At 35.7% G+C, this 14,504-nt stretch overlaps 1 protein-coding gene across 1 annotated transcript; it reads left to right on the forward strand.

The window, feature by feature from the left end:
* The first annotated feature begins 796 nt into the window (after positions 1-796).
* On the forward strand, positions 797-11,414 carry LOC101899142 (alpha-tocopherol transfer protein). The gene is made up of 6 exons (XM_005188053.4): positions 797-1,000; positions 5,604-5,763; positions 9,330-9,411; positions 9,477-9,842; positions 9,940-10,076; positions 11,113-11,414. Exons 1-6 carry the CDS (start codon positions 916-918, stop codon positions 11,186-11,188), a joined length of 906 nt encoding a protein of 301 aa, XP_005188110.1. The 5' UTR covers positions 797-915; the 3' UTR covers positions 11,189-11,414.
* The last annotated feature ends 3,090 nt before the right edge of the window (positions 11,415-14,504 follow it).

A 14,504-nucleotide genomic window follows, 5' to 3' on the forward strand; every position in this document is an offset into this window, starting at 1 on the left:
AGCAGCGCTTACCTAAAAACTCATTGGCCCAAAATGTAAATTTTTGTTAAATTTTCAGCACTTCTGAAATTATTTTGGGTATTTTGAAAGCTTTCAACAACACATTTTTCAACTAAACGGCTATGACCACTTTGGTCAAATTTATTATTTTGGTTACATTTCCCAGAATTTTCAATTTTCAACATAACATAACATTTTTATGTCAAATGTTAATGCTTAAGAAGGTTCCTAACTTTAGGGTTATATATTCTCATCCCTCCAACCTTGGTAGCGGATAATACCATACATTTGGATCTTATATGTAGGACACACACACTTATATATATATATATATATATATATATATATATATATATATATATATATATATATATATATATATATATATATATATATATATATATATATATATATCATCACTTCCATCGCGGCGACATTAAAAAAAACTTTATGTAAAATGTTAATTCGAAACGATAACCAGCTTACGGTGTATGCACAAATATAATTACAATTACCAGTCTAAATGAAGCGCATTAAACAACAACAACAAACATTCTTTAATTCAACACAAAAATCTAAACAGTAAATATAATTTTGAATAAATATTATTCCCGCCCCTAACCCCCCCCCCCCCTAATCCGTACGCTAGGTCATGCTAGAATTTCACAATCTCGTTTGACTTCCACAACTGATGTCTCGACCCTGCCGTCTGCCGGCACATTGTGTTTCCCCAATAAAAAAATAAAAACACAGAACACAATTTTCTGATATTCAAACCGAAGCGTCAACCCACCCGCCAACGAGTTTAGTTTGTAATCAGTCATTGAACGGATAACAACAGAACAGTAGTAATTATTAACCATATACTCGTGCAAAAAAAAAAACGGAGAAAATCTAAATTGCTACATCAAAACAATGAGTGCCGAAATCAGTGTAAAAGAAAAATTAAAACTTCTCAAAACATGGTTTCGTGAAAATCCCAATCTGCCGGAAGAAATCGGTAGGTCTTCTGATGATGCCTTCGATAGCGATAAGAATTTATATGACTCGTCTAGCTCGTTTATGTTTACATTTCGTATGGACTTCAGTTCGCCATAATGTCGATGATGCATAAAAATAGCACAAAAACATTTCAACTCAAATTGAATTATTTAATTGACCTCTGGATGTGTAATTATGAAAAAAAATAAAAATAAATGATAAAGATAATTAGCTTTTGTTCTTGTGCCAACAATATAAACGTTATCAGTAACCGTAGATTTGGAACAGTGGCCAAATAAATTTAAAATATAGTCAGTGAAATTTTATCATGAAGAGGTGGAAAACAATAGCGAATCTTATGTCAAATAATTGAATTAAATAAAAAATTGAAACAAATAAATTTAAACAAATTTAAATTCTGCCGAAATTTTTATAGTAAAACGACGTTTTGCAACAACAAAACAAGAACAACCAGTAAGGTAAAAAATCGGGTGGGGCCGACTGTATGATACCCTACACCACTATTATATTTAGTAGAGCTCCCGTAACAAAAGAATTTATTTGAAGTAGATCATACCACCTATCAACATTTGGCTTTCGAACAGTTATCCAATTCTGAATCGATTTTCACTAAATTTGACGGAGACATTTTAACCTTTTATACCAAATAACAGTGCATGATATCAATTCGAGAAGGTTTATATTAAAAAACAAGTAAGCAACGGCTGTAGTCGTGCGGGACCGACTATGTTATACCCTACAACACTACAATATGTTAGAAGCTCCCATATATCCAAACCCATATTGGATGATTTCGCTTTTGAAATTAGGATTTTGACTAGGGACATTTGCCCAATATTTATGCACTCCGTCGGGCTGTTAGTTGTTGTAGTCCATTTTACAGCTAAATATAATCCAATGGTCATCCAAAATGCTAGAATTCTTCCCTGTCATTAACTCTCTTCACAGGCGTGAAGAGATTGTGTGATCGGAAAAACATTTCTGTTTTTGGTTAATATTAACGCCTAACTATTTTGCAATCATCTCCAAAAGCAAGAAGCCCCTCCATACTTCCAAATTTAGACTCATCTATATGATTTTCTTGTCTACGATATTTGGCTATATTCGTCAACGAAATCAGCATAAAAAAGCCAGAAGTTCGCCTTTTGTGTATTTCGGATATAGTCTGTAGGTAATGCTGGTATTTTTTCACACAAAATTAGTAGTCTATTGTACCCGCAGTCCTAAACTCTAACTTTATGCGAGATTTCGTGTCCTTGATTTCTATTTTTGACCTTTATAACGGCTGCAAAATCAGGAACATTTTTAGTTGTTGGTCCATTTCAACCCCTACTATATTGCGGACATCTTTGAAAACAATAGGCCTAGCCCTTCTGAGCCCAACCTTACCCTTGTGAAAATTTTCGTGAGGATCGGACGATATTTGCAATACTTATATAATATCCCTAACCTGTGTTGTAATGTGAAAAAATATTACAAAATATTAAAAGTCAAATTGAAAAAATCGCATGCGATAAAAAATATGAAAAAATAAAACAATGTCAAAAAATACTTCAAAATCTATATTAACGTCATTATTGATACCTTTTTATGCGATTTTTTTTAGATTTTATTCCTTTATGTCAAGGGGGCATTCTGAATTGACAAAATTTGTCAAAATCGGACCACCCATACTTGAGATATAAACATTCTAACTAACATCCCCTTGTATATATACATTGTATATATTTCGCTATATATAACCGATATATTTACTATCGGGATCTACGTAAAGGTCAAAATTGACCTGCTCGTCTATTTGCGATTTCACTGGGATTAAAAATGTTCGCGGTTTAATGGAAAATTTGATTTTTGTTTAATACAAATGTTGTGGCCTATTTCACCTACTAAATATTACCCCGATGACCATCAAAATTGGAAGGCTTCTGCCCAGCCCTAAGATCTAGCCCCATTGGTCTATAATTGCGACCTGTAGAGCAACTGCAAAATCAGACATTTTTTCAGTTGTTGGTCCATTTCAACCCCTAAATATTATGCGATCATCTCCAAAAGAAATAGGGCTCCATTCTGACTCTAGCCCCACCTCCATTCTAAATTTCGTGAAGATCGGGGTATAATTGCGACCTGTAGAGCGATTACAAATTAACATGGACAGACGGATGGACGGACATACATTGCTAGATCAACTCAGCTCGGCGAGATAGGAAGATCCATATATGCTATGTGGGAAACCAATATTTCGTGGTGTTACATAATTTTTGGCCCAATCAAACTTATAATACCCCAACACATAGTGTTGTAGGGTATAAATATATATCGGAGCCGAATTCCACAAAATTGAAACGTAGGTCCCGAAATTCACTCCATTTAAGCTGATATTAGCCATTATTTGCACAATAAACCAGAAATCGGATTATGGATATATACGGGAGCTATAACCGATCCCGACAAAATTTTCGCTCGGATGTATAAAAATTCAGGACTTTCGGATTAGGTTGAAGATATATATGTCACGGATGTAACATATATATGAGAGCTATATCTTTACCGATTTTAATCAAATTTGATGTACGCACAATTAACCCGAAATCGGCTGAAGATACAGGTTGAGATAAAAAAAAAATTTATTCGAATTGGTCACCTTTGGCACGAATTATGACCTTCAAATGGTCAATGAAACCGTCACACGCTGCCCGTTGCTCTGCGGTATTTGGCCCATTTTGTAACCATCCTTGGGTGGTGGTGGCTAAGTGCGATGGTGCTGAGTCCTGTTGGAATGACCAAGGATTGCGGTCAAAATGTTTGCGTGCCCAAGGCGTTAATACACCCTCCAGAATATTTCCGCGATATTCGGCATTTATTCTGATGCCACGGTCGATTAATACGAGCGGAGAGCGACCATCGGCTGCTATGGCGGCCAACATCAACACCATCAACATTTTCATCTGACCTCTTTGGCAAGTTAACACGATCATTTTACTTGTTTACAATCTGCTGGACAACGAATGTTTTCTCATCGGAGAAAACCAAATTCAGCAGTTCACCACTTTCGGCCAAGCGAAGCAACTCTTTAGCTCTATTTATTTGAGTCTATTTTCTTTTTGTTGCGGTGTAAGTTCTTGCACTTTTTGGAATTTCAATGGCTTTACCCCGAGCTTATTTTGTAATATTTGCCGAATGGAATATTGCGATATGTTCAGCTCTCGGCCACTGCGATGCGGGTTTCAATCAAGTCGCTTCTTTACTTTTCGAACCATTTCTGCTGAAGTTGCCGTTTTCTTCCGTCCACTTCCTTGACGTCGGGCTAGGCTACCAATATCACAGTAATGAGCGATGGTACAAGACACAAAAGTTTTATTCACATTTAAATGCTGGAGTGCTCTAACGAAAGCCACGTGTGGTTTTCCAGATAAATATAAAGAAATCGCACTATCGCCCCTGAATTCCACCACGAAAAGCTTTGTCTCTGGAAATTTCTCACCAAAAAGGATTTTGTACTCTTGTAAACAATATTATAAACTGTTACTGGAATAATTTTAACAGCTGTCGAATGAGTGGCTTAGAAATGACAGCAGTCTAAAGTTGGCTGCAATTTTTTCATCTCACCAGTGTTTTTCTGTACAGTGTTTTTAGTGCATCACATACATGAAATCGGTCGAAAATATATACGGGAGCTATATCCAAATCTGAACCGATTTCAATATAATTTGGCAAATTTATTTTTGTTCCAAATTCCGTTACGCATTCTAAATTTGGAGACTCTATCTGTAATCGATCAGTAGATATGTGCATATCAAATCTAAATTTCTGGGAGGTACCTCTAATTCTGATGATATATTCCATTTCCAGGTGGAATTTCAAAAATTTAAATAGCTTATGTTACTTTCAGGCAATGTTATAGTATACTTGGAAATTTTCAGGAAAATCTGTGCTGCGGTTTTCGAATTCATAAATTGCAATCAAACATATGTACATTTTCGAAAGGCAAACAAGACATCAAATAACAAGTCTAATATTTATTTGTGTTTTGTTAAGTGTAGGTAAATCTGCATCAACTGCATATTAAGAATAGTGGTGTTTTATTAAATCTCAATTTTTAGAAAATTAATAAATAACCAAATAGATGATTTAAATTTTCAAACTAACATCCCTACTAAATTTTAAATAAAAATTTAAATTATATACTAAAACATTTCCAATAATCAAAAAAGGTTTTTTAAAAAAACACGCCTAATATTTTCATTGTCAATTATCTGTGGTCAGTTCTCAAAACAATTGCCACCTGACAGAGTGTGCCTCTCTGAAATTCATTCTCTGTTCCCTGTTTTCTGTAGAGATTAGATTACATTGTTGTGTGGTTAAGAGTATGGTTAGTTGAGCACAACAAACGAAGAGAAGAGATTCAATTTCATTCCCACTGTTATCAATTAGAATGTTCTCAAATATTATACATTTGAGTGTTGCTTAAATTAAAACCAAAGATGGAAGTTTTGAATTACCTCATTTTATTTCTTAAGCTTCTTATAGATCATAAGCCTCTTAAGTGTCACAATAATAAAAAATTCTACAGAATTTATAATCATTTATATTTTTACTTTTAGACCCTACACTGCTAAAGCGTTTTTTTAAATGCATGAACGGCGATTTGGAGGAAACGAAAAAATTGGTGGAACACAATTACCTCTTGCGAAACAAAACACCACAGATATTCATTGATCGCAATCCGGATGATGAAGCAACGAAAAAATCATTTTTCGATGTGTAAGTAACAGTGTCAGATAATTAAATGCACTGCCAAGTAATGACTACACGATACTTCAAATTTTGTTTAAAAAATACGACCGAATATAACAGGTTAGGAAAGTATTTGCGTATAAAAGATACCTATTTCCAATTCTTGACTTGCAATATTTTGAATATTTCCAATCTTTTGAAATTTTTAGACTCGATGTAACAGATAACGACACACAAACATTCTCTAAAAATATCATTCCGGGTTTTTCGATAATAATCTTTATTAATTATTTCAATATATTGTTATATTTTATTTAGCTAGTTACTAAATGGCGCCCAACGTGAGGCCAAGCGAATTCGTATTTAATACATTGTTTTAATGATCCCTACACCCAGAAAATTATTGAGTTGGTATTGGAGAAAACCTAATTTTTCCAAAACTCCCCTACACTCTTTATACCCGAGACTAAGCCAGACTTATTTATTACCTTTCGTGAATCTCAAATAATAGCATTTCCAAATTTCAAAAAATCAGCTGGAAATTATTTAAAAGTTTAGTAATATTTTTGTAGATGTAGGTTAGATGATGTGTAGCTACAATTGAAATTATAACTACCTCACACGGAGACCTATCGGTCCATTGTGATCATCCTGTGTAAAAGAGAAAAGGAACAAGTAAAAAAAGCTATAAGTTCGACCGGGCCGAACTTTGAATACCCTCCACAACTTTGAACAAATTTCGAATTTTTTAAAAAAAGGAAACCGTTAAAATTCCGTTGAATAGTGTCGCTTAAATCATCAAAATATCGAATATTGGGAGGTACCTTTTAATAGGGGCTATACGAAGACGTGGACCTGCACAGACCATATTCTGTCTTAGGCTGTAGTATCCATTACGAACTTCAAATACAAAATTTGAAACATTTCTGGTGAATAATGCTTAAATCACCAAAATACCGAAAATAGGGAGGTACCGTTATATGGGGGCTATACCAAAACGTGGACGTATATGACCCATTTTCAATGTCAAAAATACTGAAGACATAACATACATATGAGTAAAATTTTATCAACCTACTTTATTTCGTTCGGAAGATAGAGTGATTTCCAGAGACGGACAGACAGACAGACATGGCTAACTCGACATAGAATTTTATGCTGATCAAGAATATATATTCTTGAGGGGTCTAAAATGTATATTTCGAGCTGTTACAAATGAAATGACAAACTTAATATATCCTCCTATGGTGGAGGGTATAAAAAGGAAAAGGAAATAAATGTAGAGAGGTTGGAGAAATGCGTCGAATAAAGTTATGGTTTAACTCTGGCGCCAGAGGCAGTAAAGCCTTTATGCAAAGTTTTAGATGACAGGCTTTCTCCCCGAAGAGTAATTCTAATGCTCTGTTAAAACGACAAAGAGGGGGTTTTAACAAGCTGACGACTTCAAGGTCTGTTGATTGCGAGTCCATTCATGGCAATTCATCGGTTTTCTCATTTCCTTTAGTATATCAACGACCCTACAATGCCGGAGAGTAGTGTCCAGATTTTCTAGAGGTGTTCTACGTCTCAAGACTGCATCGGAATTGTCTGACTATTCAAATAAATAGTTACTGTCACTATCCTAATTTATGATAGCAAAAATCTCTCTCTGGAAAACACTACACTTTCCACCCTACTTGTAAGAGTAGGTCATTCCTAGTTGCTGACAGAAAACTCCAGCTCCCGTGCTTGCTTTCATCTGCATTCCTAGTTGCTGACAGAAAACTCCAGCTCCCGTGCTTGCTTTCATCTGTATGTATTGGCAGACCATTTAGAAGCAGAATCTCAATTCTGTCCAACATCATGTTTGGAGATACAGGGTGAGATAAAAAACTGCAACAAAGAATGCAAACAAAAAATGTCGGAAATAGCATCATATTTTAGAACACGTTTAAATATGTTCGAATTGGTCACCTTTGGCACGAATTATGGCCTTCAAACGGCCAATGAAACCTTCACACGCTACCCGAATGTTGCTCTGCGGTATTTTGGCCCATTCCCGGCAAAGCGCTTGCTTGGGGTGATCGACACTTTGGTATTTTTTAGTGCCAAACTTGCTTTCCAAAATATTTTGCGCTGGAAATGAAGCGATGAACCTCGTTTTGTAACCATTCATGGGTAGCGCGTGCTGAGTCCAGCGGGAATGTCCAAGGTCTGCGGCCAAAATGTTTGGTTGCCCAAGGATTTAATACACCCTCCAGAATATTTTCGCTATAATATTCGGCATTTATTCTGATACCACGGTCGATTAACACGAGCGGAGAGCGACCCTCGGCTGTTATGCCCGCCCATACCATCACCATGGCCAGCGCTTGAGATATGGTGGCCAACCGAATGTGCACATTTTCAGCTGACCTCTTTGGCAAGTAAACACTATCATTTGTTTTCTCATCTGAGAAAACTAAATTCGGAAGTTCACACTTTTCGGCCAAGCGAAGCAACTCTTTAGCTCTTTTGAGTCTATTTTCTTTCTGTTGAGGTGTCAGTTCTTGCACTTTTTGGAATTTCAATGGCTTTACCCCGAGCTCATTTTTCAATATTCGCCGAATGGAATATTGCGATATGTTCAGCTTACGAGCCATTTTTCGGTCACTGCGGCGCGGGTTACAATCAAGTCGCTTCTTTACTTTTCGAACCATTTCTGCTGATGTTGCTGTTTTCGTCCGTCCATTTCCTTGATGTCGGGATACGCTACAAGTATCACGGTAATGAGCGATGGTACGAGACACAAGGGATTTATTCACTTTAAATGCTGGAGTGCTCTAACGATAGCCACTTGTGGTTTTCCAGTCAAATATAAAAAAATCACACTATCACGCTTAAATTCCATCACGAATAACTTTTTTTCTGGGAAGTTCTCACCAAAATGCTTTTGTACGCTTGTAAACAATGCAATGAGCTGTCACTGGAATAATTTTAACAGCTGTCGGACGAGTGGCTTAGAAATGACAGCTGTCTGAATTTGGTTGCAGTTTACCCTGTATATATGGATTTTAGTTCCACATTGTTGTAGATTACTTCTATGTCAAGTAAATCCGCCAGTGTGGAGTTCTTCTTCTTGTTCTTATTTTCCATATACCTGGCCTCCTCACGAATAGCTATTTTAACAAGTTTCCTTTTATACAGGCGTGTTGCTCACCACTGAGTAGTAGTTTGAAAAATGGCGCCCAATATCTCGCTTAAGGTTTTAAAAATATTATTTGAGAGATACGACCCTCGGTACCCTTGCATGGGGATTATACAAAATTTTATCAATTTTTAATACCAATTATTATTATTAAATATATCATAGTACAGTGAAAATATTGGGGGCTCTTTATCTTTGGTAAAGTCTTAATATGAAGGACTCAAAAATGTTCTAAAAACTCACATCCATTCGTTCTTTCGCTCTACTGAAATTTTTTTCCAAATTATTTGAAAGTGTATGTTAACGAATTGATGAGAATTAAAGAGGTAATCCCATTTACCGAATAGTGTATGGCACCACTATCGTAAAATATTTCGACGGCTGCATTGCCCATCTTAAATTTACATGAAGTATTTTTTTCTTTCAGAGAAATGGTTCCATTGCCTGGTCTAACACCGGAAAACTATAAAGTATTATGTTTTCGGATGGTCAACAAGGATCCTAAAACCGTAAGTGCTAACCACCACTAGCCATCATTTGTGAAAACACTCGCCACCTTCCGTTTCTTTTCTAGCAAAATAGCATAGAGGAAAGCAAAGCCTTCTTCATGATGACCGATACACGTTTTACCTTTGACGACGTTACCGATAAGTTCCTGGATGTGGCGCCGAACTCGGCGACAACCGATGATGACAAAGACTGCATTGATGATGACATGTCTTCTCTGTCGAATGGTGAAATACATATTGTAGATATTGCCAATTACACGTTGCGTCACATAGCCAATATGTCGTTAATGGTAATGAGAGCCTATATGAATTTCCTGCAGGAGGCATATCCTGTGAGACTTAAGGCAATGCACATTATAAATTGTCCCACACATGTTAATCGCATGGTGACCATCACGAAACCATTTATAAGGGAAGAAGTCTTCAATATGGTAAGGAGCATGAGATAGATTTTGAATATTTAAGACCTTAGTGATATTTTATTGAAGATTACCTATTTTGAATTATTAAAATTTATTAACATTTCAGACTCATTTCCACACAAAGGGACTTGATTCTTTATTCGAACATGTTCCGCGTGATATCTTACCCTTGGACTATGGCGGAAATGCACGTAGTTTGGCGGACATCTCAGCTGATTGGTGGAAAATTATACAAAGCAAAAAGTATGCTGTTTCAAATGGGTTAAACGGAATGAACGCTTTGAACCATTTTACGCTTTAAATATATCGATAAACGAGTAAAAAAGCAGATAAGATCGGCCGGGCCGAACTTTTAATACCATACACCATTTAGAAGGAACTTGAAAATTTTCAAAAAAAAAAAAAAAAATCCGAAAACTACCACTTAAAAGAAACCCTTTTTATGGGGGATATAGGAAGACGTGGACCTGCATACAAAAGCTTTTGTCATAGGCTTTAGTTCCCATTACGAACTATAAATATGAAATTTGAAATAAGTCCGTTAAATAATGTCGCTAAAATCATGAAAATACCTCGTATTTGGTAGCGACGTAGACCTGCATACGACATTTTTTGACATAGGTTGTAGTACCCATTAAGATCTTCCAATACGAGATTTGAAACGATTCCGGTGAATAATGTTGCTGAAATCATCAAAATCGGGAGGTACCGTTTTATGGGGGCTATTCGAAGACATGGACCTGCATACAAAAACTTTTGTCATAAGATGTAGAACCCATTACGTACTTCAAATACGAAATTTGAAATAATTCCGGTAAATAATGTCGCTAAAATCATAAAAATACCGAATATCGGGAGGTACCGTTATATGGGGTATATTCGAAAACGTGGACCGATTTGGCCCATTTACGAACTTGACATGCCTACTGGTAAAATATATTTGTTGTATGCGAATCGTCTTAGAATGTTATGCTGATCTTTGTGGGGTCTATCATAAATATTCGAAGAGTTACAAAGGGAATGATAATGTTAGTATACCCTCCATAGAATGGTGAAGGGTATAAAAAACTATTAGGAAATGTTCGATATCGGTAAACCCATCTCCCTTTGATTAGTGATTCGTCGATAGTATTTAAGGCGTAAAACTGGCAAAGTCTCCGTCGTTTTTGTTGTTTTGTTGATGACGCCGACAAACAACCAAATAACCGCTTCATTGTGCCACGGCTTTAATGTGAAAAATATATCGATTTTACAATATTTTTTTTTATATATTTTGCAGGACATATTTAATGGATCCGAGACATTGGAAAGTTAACAAAACTGAAGAGCCAGCGAGTCGCTGGAGTTTATGGTGATTTTATCGAATTTAATTTAGGTGTATTTAATTTAAGACTTTGTAAATGTATGAGTATTGTGTGTATGTGATATAATTGTAAAACAATTGGATCTAAATATCATTCTGTAATTATTTGTTGTCCATATAATATGAACCCTTTTAAGGACTTCATTAATAAACAAGTAAACAAGCAGTAAGTTCGGCCGAGCCGAACTTTGAATACCCTCCACCATTTGGAACGAATTAGGAAATTTTCAAAAAAATAAAATCCATTAAAAATCTTAAAAATATCGTTGCCGTTATTTGGGGGAAATACGATATCGTGGATCTATATAAACAATTCCTTTTCTAGGGGATAAAGTACTCATACAGAACTCCTTGTGTGAAATCTCAGAAAATTTACGTAAAAAATGTGGCTAAAATAGGTGCTATAGGATATGGTGGATCTATATGGATAAAGTACTAACAAGGAACTCCTTGTGTGGATTTTCAGACAATTCCATTGGCAGATGTAGCTTAAATCGTCAAAATACCGAATATCGGGGGCTACCGTTAGTTTGGGGGCTATATGATATCTTAGACCTACATAGGCCATCTTCGAACTTGAACCTGCCTGCAGACAAAAGACTGACCTGTGCAACATTTTCGCTTCCTATCTTATCTATCTGTAGTGCGATTCTCTAACTAAATTTTCGAGTTGCCGACAAAAATCGGTAAATTTGGAAATTAACGAAATTTGTCGGTGAGTTAGAGACGAAATTAAAGTAGTCGCTAAGGCCTACCGATAGATACCAATGTTGTCAAATTTTATTTTTATGTTATATTAAAATTTGTCGTTTGAAAGTTACCAATTTTTGTCGGTAACTCAAAAAATGAGTTAGAGAATCGCACTACTGGTCGGAACATGATATAACCAAACGTGAAGTAATTAAAAAAGAAACCTCAAAAGCCAAAGCAGAGAGAACGCGCTACGCTTTGAGTTAAGTCAAATATTGGCATGATTAGAGACTACTTTATTTTCGTAGCTAATCTACCGACAAATTTTGATAAATACAATTTTATTAACAAACACAAACACAATTTTATTTCCATACTTTTCAAATATATATTCGGAGGCTTTAGATGCCTAGCGCCATGCATTTTTAAGAGTAAAGGTTAGAATATATATAAATAAATAGTTTTAAACTGGCTTAAGTCACCGGCAGGCTTCTTTGCAATGGAGCTGTACCCTACGCCTGTATAAATTACGGTCGAAATTGGACTACGTCAACCTAAAACATCTTTGCGATTTTCTGAAGAAGCCAGTCGATGACTTAAGCTAGTCGAAAAAGTTTTTTATGTATTCTCAGTCTAAGGGTGGAAATACATAAAGAGTTTATCTGGCTGGCTTAAGTCATCGGCTGGCTTCTTCGGAAATGAACAAAGGAGCCTAGGGCCAAAATCGAACTAAATCAACCTAAACCTCCTTTGTTCATTTACGAAGAAGCCAGCCGATGACTTAAGCCAGCCAGATAAGCGCTTTATGTATTTCCAGCTTTAGTATTCATACAGTGCACTATGGGGCCAATGGCCAAAAGCCATTTTTTGAAGATAGTCATTTGAATGAAAAGGCAATAGAATTATATTTATGACACTTTTAAAATCTGGAAAACAAAGAATTAAAATCTGGCAACAACTTGTCAACGATGCGATGTGTTTGGCGCCCAACAAAAACTATTTGCATGATATTAACAAAAAAAAAACAGTTAAAAATTCGTTATGTCGGGCGGGGCCAACTTTATGATACCCTACACCCGTTTGTGAGAATTAAATCATATATGTATATGATTGTATGTATATATGTATATCCACGTTTTGGTATAGCCCCCATATAACGGTATCTCCGAATATTCAGTATTTTGATGACTTGTGCCACATTTTTCCACGGATTTGTCTAGAAATTGGTATTTGTAGTTCATAATGGGTTCTGGCTCCGGTGGCAGAACATTGAATATTTAGGTCCACGATTCCTATAGGGAACATATAACGATACCCACCGATATTCAGTATTCTGATAATCCATGTCACATCTACCCACGAAATTGTCTAAATTTTCTATAAAAATTTATGATGACAATACTTGAGGAATAAAATTATTTATAGAGATTTCCGTTTTGGTGTGGCCCCATATAACGGCCTGACCCATTTTATTGTTTTTTGAAAAGCTTAACAGCATTATCCAAACGGTCTTACTGGTTTTTGTGGTTAAAAGTGGAAGACGTTTGAATTCAGTTAATTTTAAATAAAAATGTTTTCTTTACCCAATGGTGGAGAATATTAAAAGTTCGGCCCAGTCAATCAGTGAAAAAAGACAAATGTAATAAATTGGATTTCAGCAATCGGAATCGATTCGATACAAATATGGAAACATAGAACTACTTGGGATTTTATCATAGGATCCAATACTCCTCTATGTGGGAACTATATCTAAATCTGAACCGATTGCGACCAAATTTGTCAAAAATATTTCTAAACTGTATCTGATATCATTGCAGATTTTACGACTTTGAGGGGCTAAAATTTCAAATCGAATGTGAGCCAAATGTGAATTAATTTCAATTAAACAGGAAGTGCAAGATGGTGGTGGCCTAAAAAAAAACAATTTGGTACCAATACATTTAGGAGCAATTAGAGCTACTCAAGAATTTACAAGATTTGTCTGCATAGAACTGAGGTAAACGGAACCGCATGAAAGTTCTGATTGCGAATGCGGGACGGCCTCTGAAAAAAGCCATGTATGGAGTGGTTGAGGTGTTTGAAAGTCTAAAGTTTCTGCCGTCTTTAAAAACGAACTCTCAAAGATTTTTTTTTGGAAAATTGGAGTTGTCGGACCGATTTCCTACCGCACTCGGAAGTAATATCGTGTGAATTTTTGTTAACCTTCTAAACGTGTTCAGTCCGAATTCGAAAAAAATGTCTTATGATTAATAAAGTTTTAGCAAACTTTTGGGTAGACCTATTACGAATGAAATATGGTGACGGTGAGACAACAATTGCACATTTCCCCAACAGTATTTTCCTCAATCGAATCCTGGCCCCTTGATGAGGAAAACTTTTTCCCATTCTTCAAATTATGTTTTAAATAGGGCAAGATTTTAGAAACTTGTTCGTTACTTTCAACTTTAGATTGAGTAATGAGAAGAACTTTGTAAAAAAATCCTAGAGACTGTCTCCTTGAAATATATCTTCAGCTTAGAATAGAGCATGCACCGAATTGTGGCGTTCCTATTTAGATATTAACAAAAAATATTTGGCGTCATACAATGTGTGCTGTTCATTGAAATCCCCCAGTACGA

The sequence above is a fragment of the Musca domestica genome, unplaced genomic scaffold (assembly GCF_030504385.1).
Source record: "Musca domestica strain aabys unplaced genomic scaffold, Musca_domestica.polishedcontigs.V.1.1 13, whole genome shotgun sequence".
Classification (NCBI taxonomy): Eukaryota; Metazoa; Arthropoda; class Insecta; order Diptera; family Muscidae; genus Musca; species Musca domestica.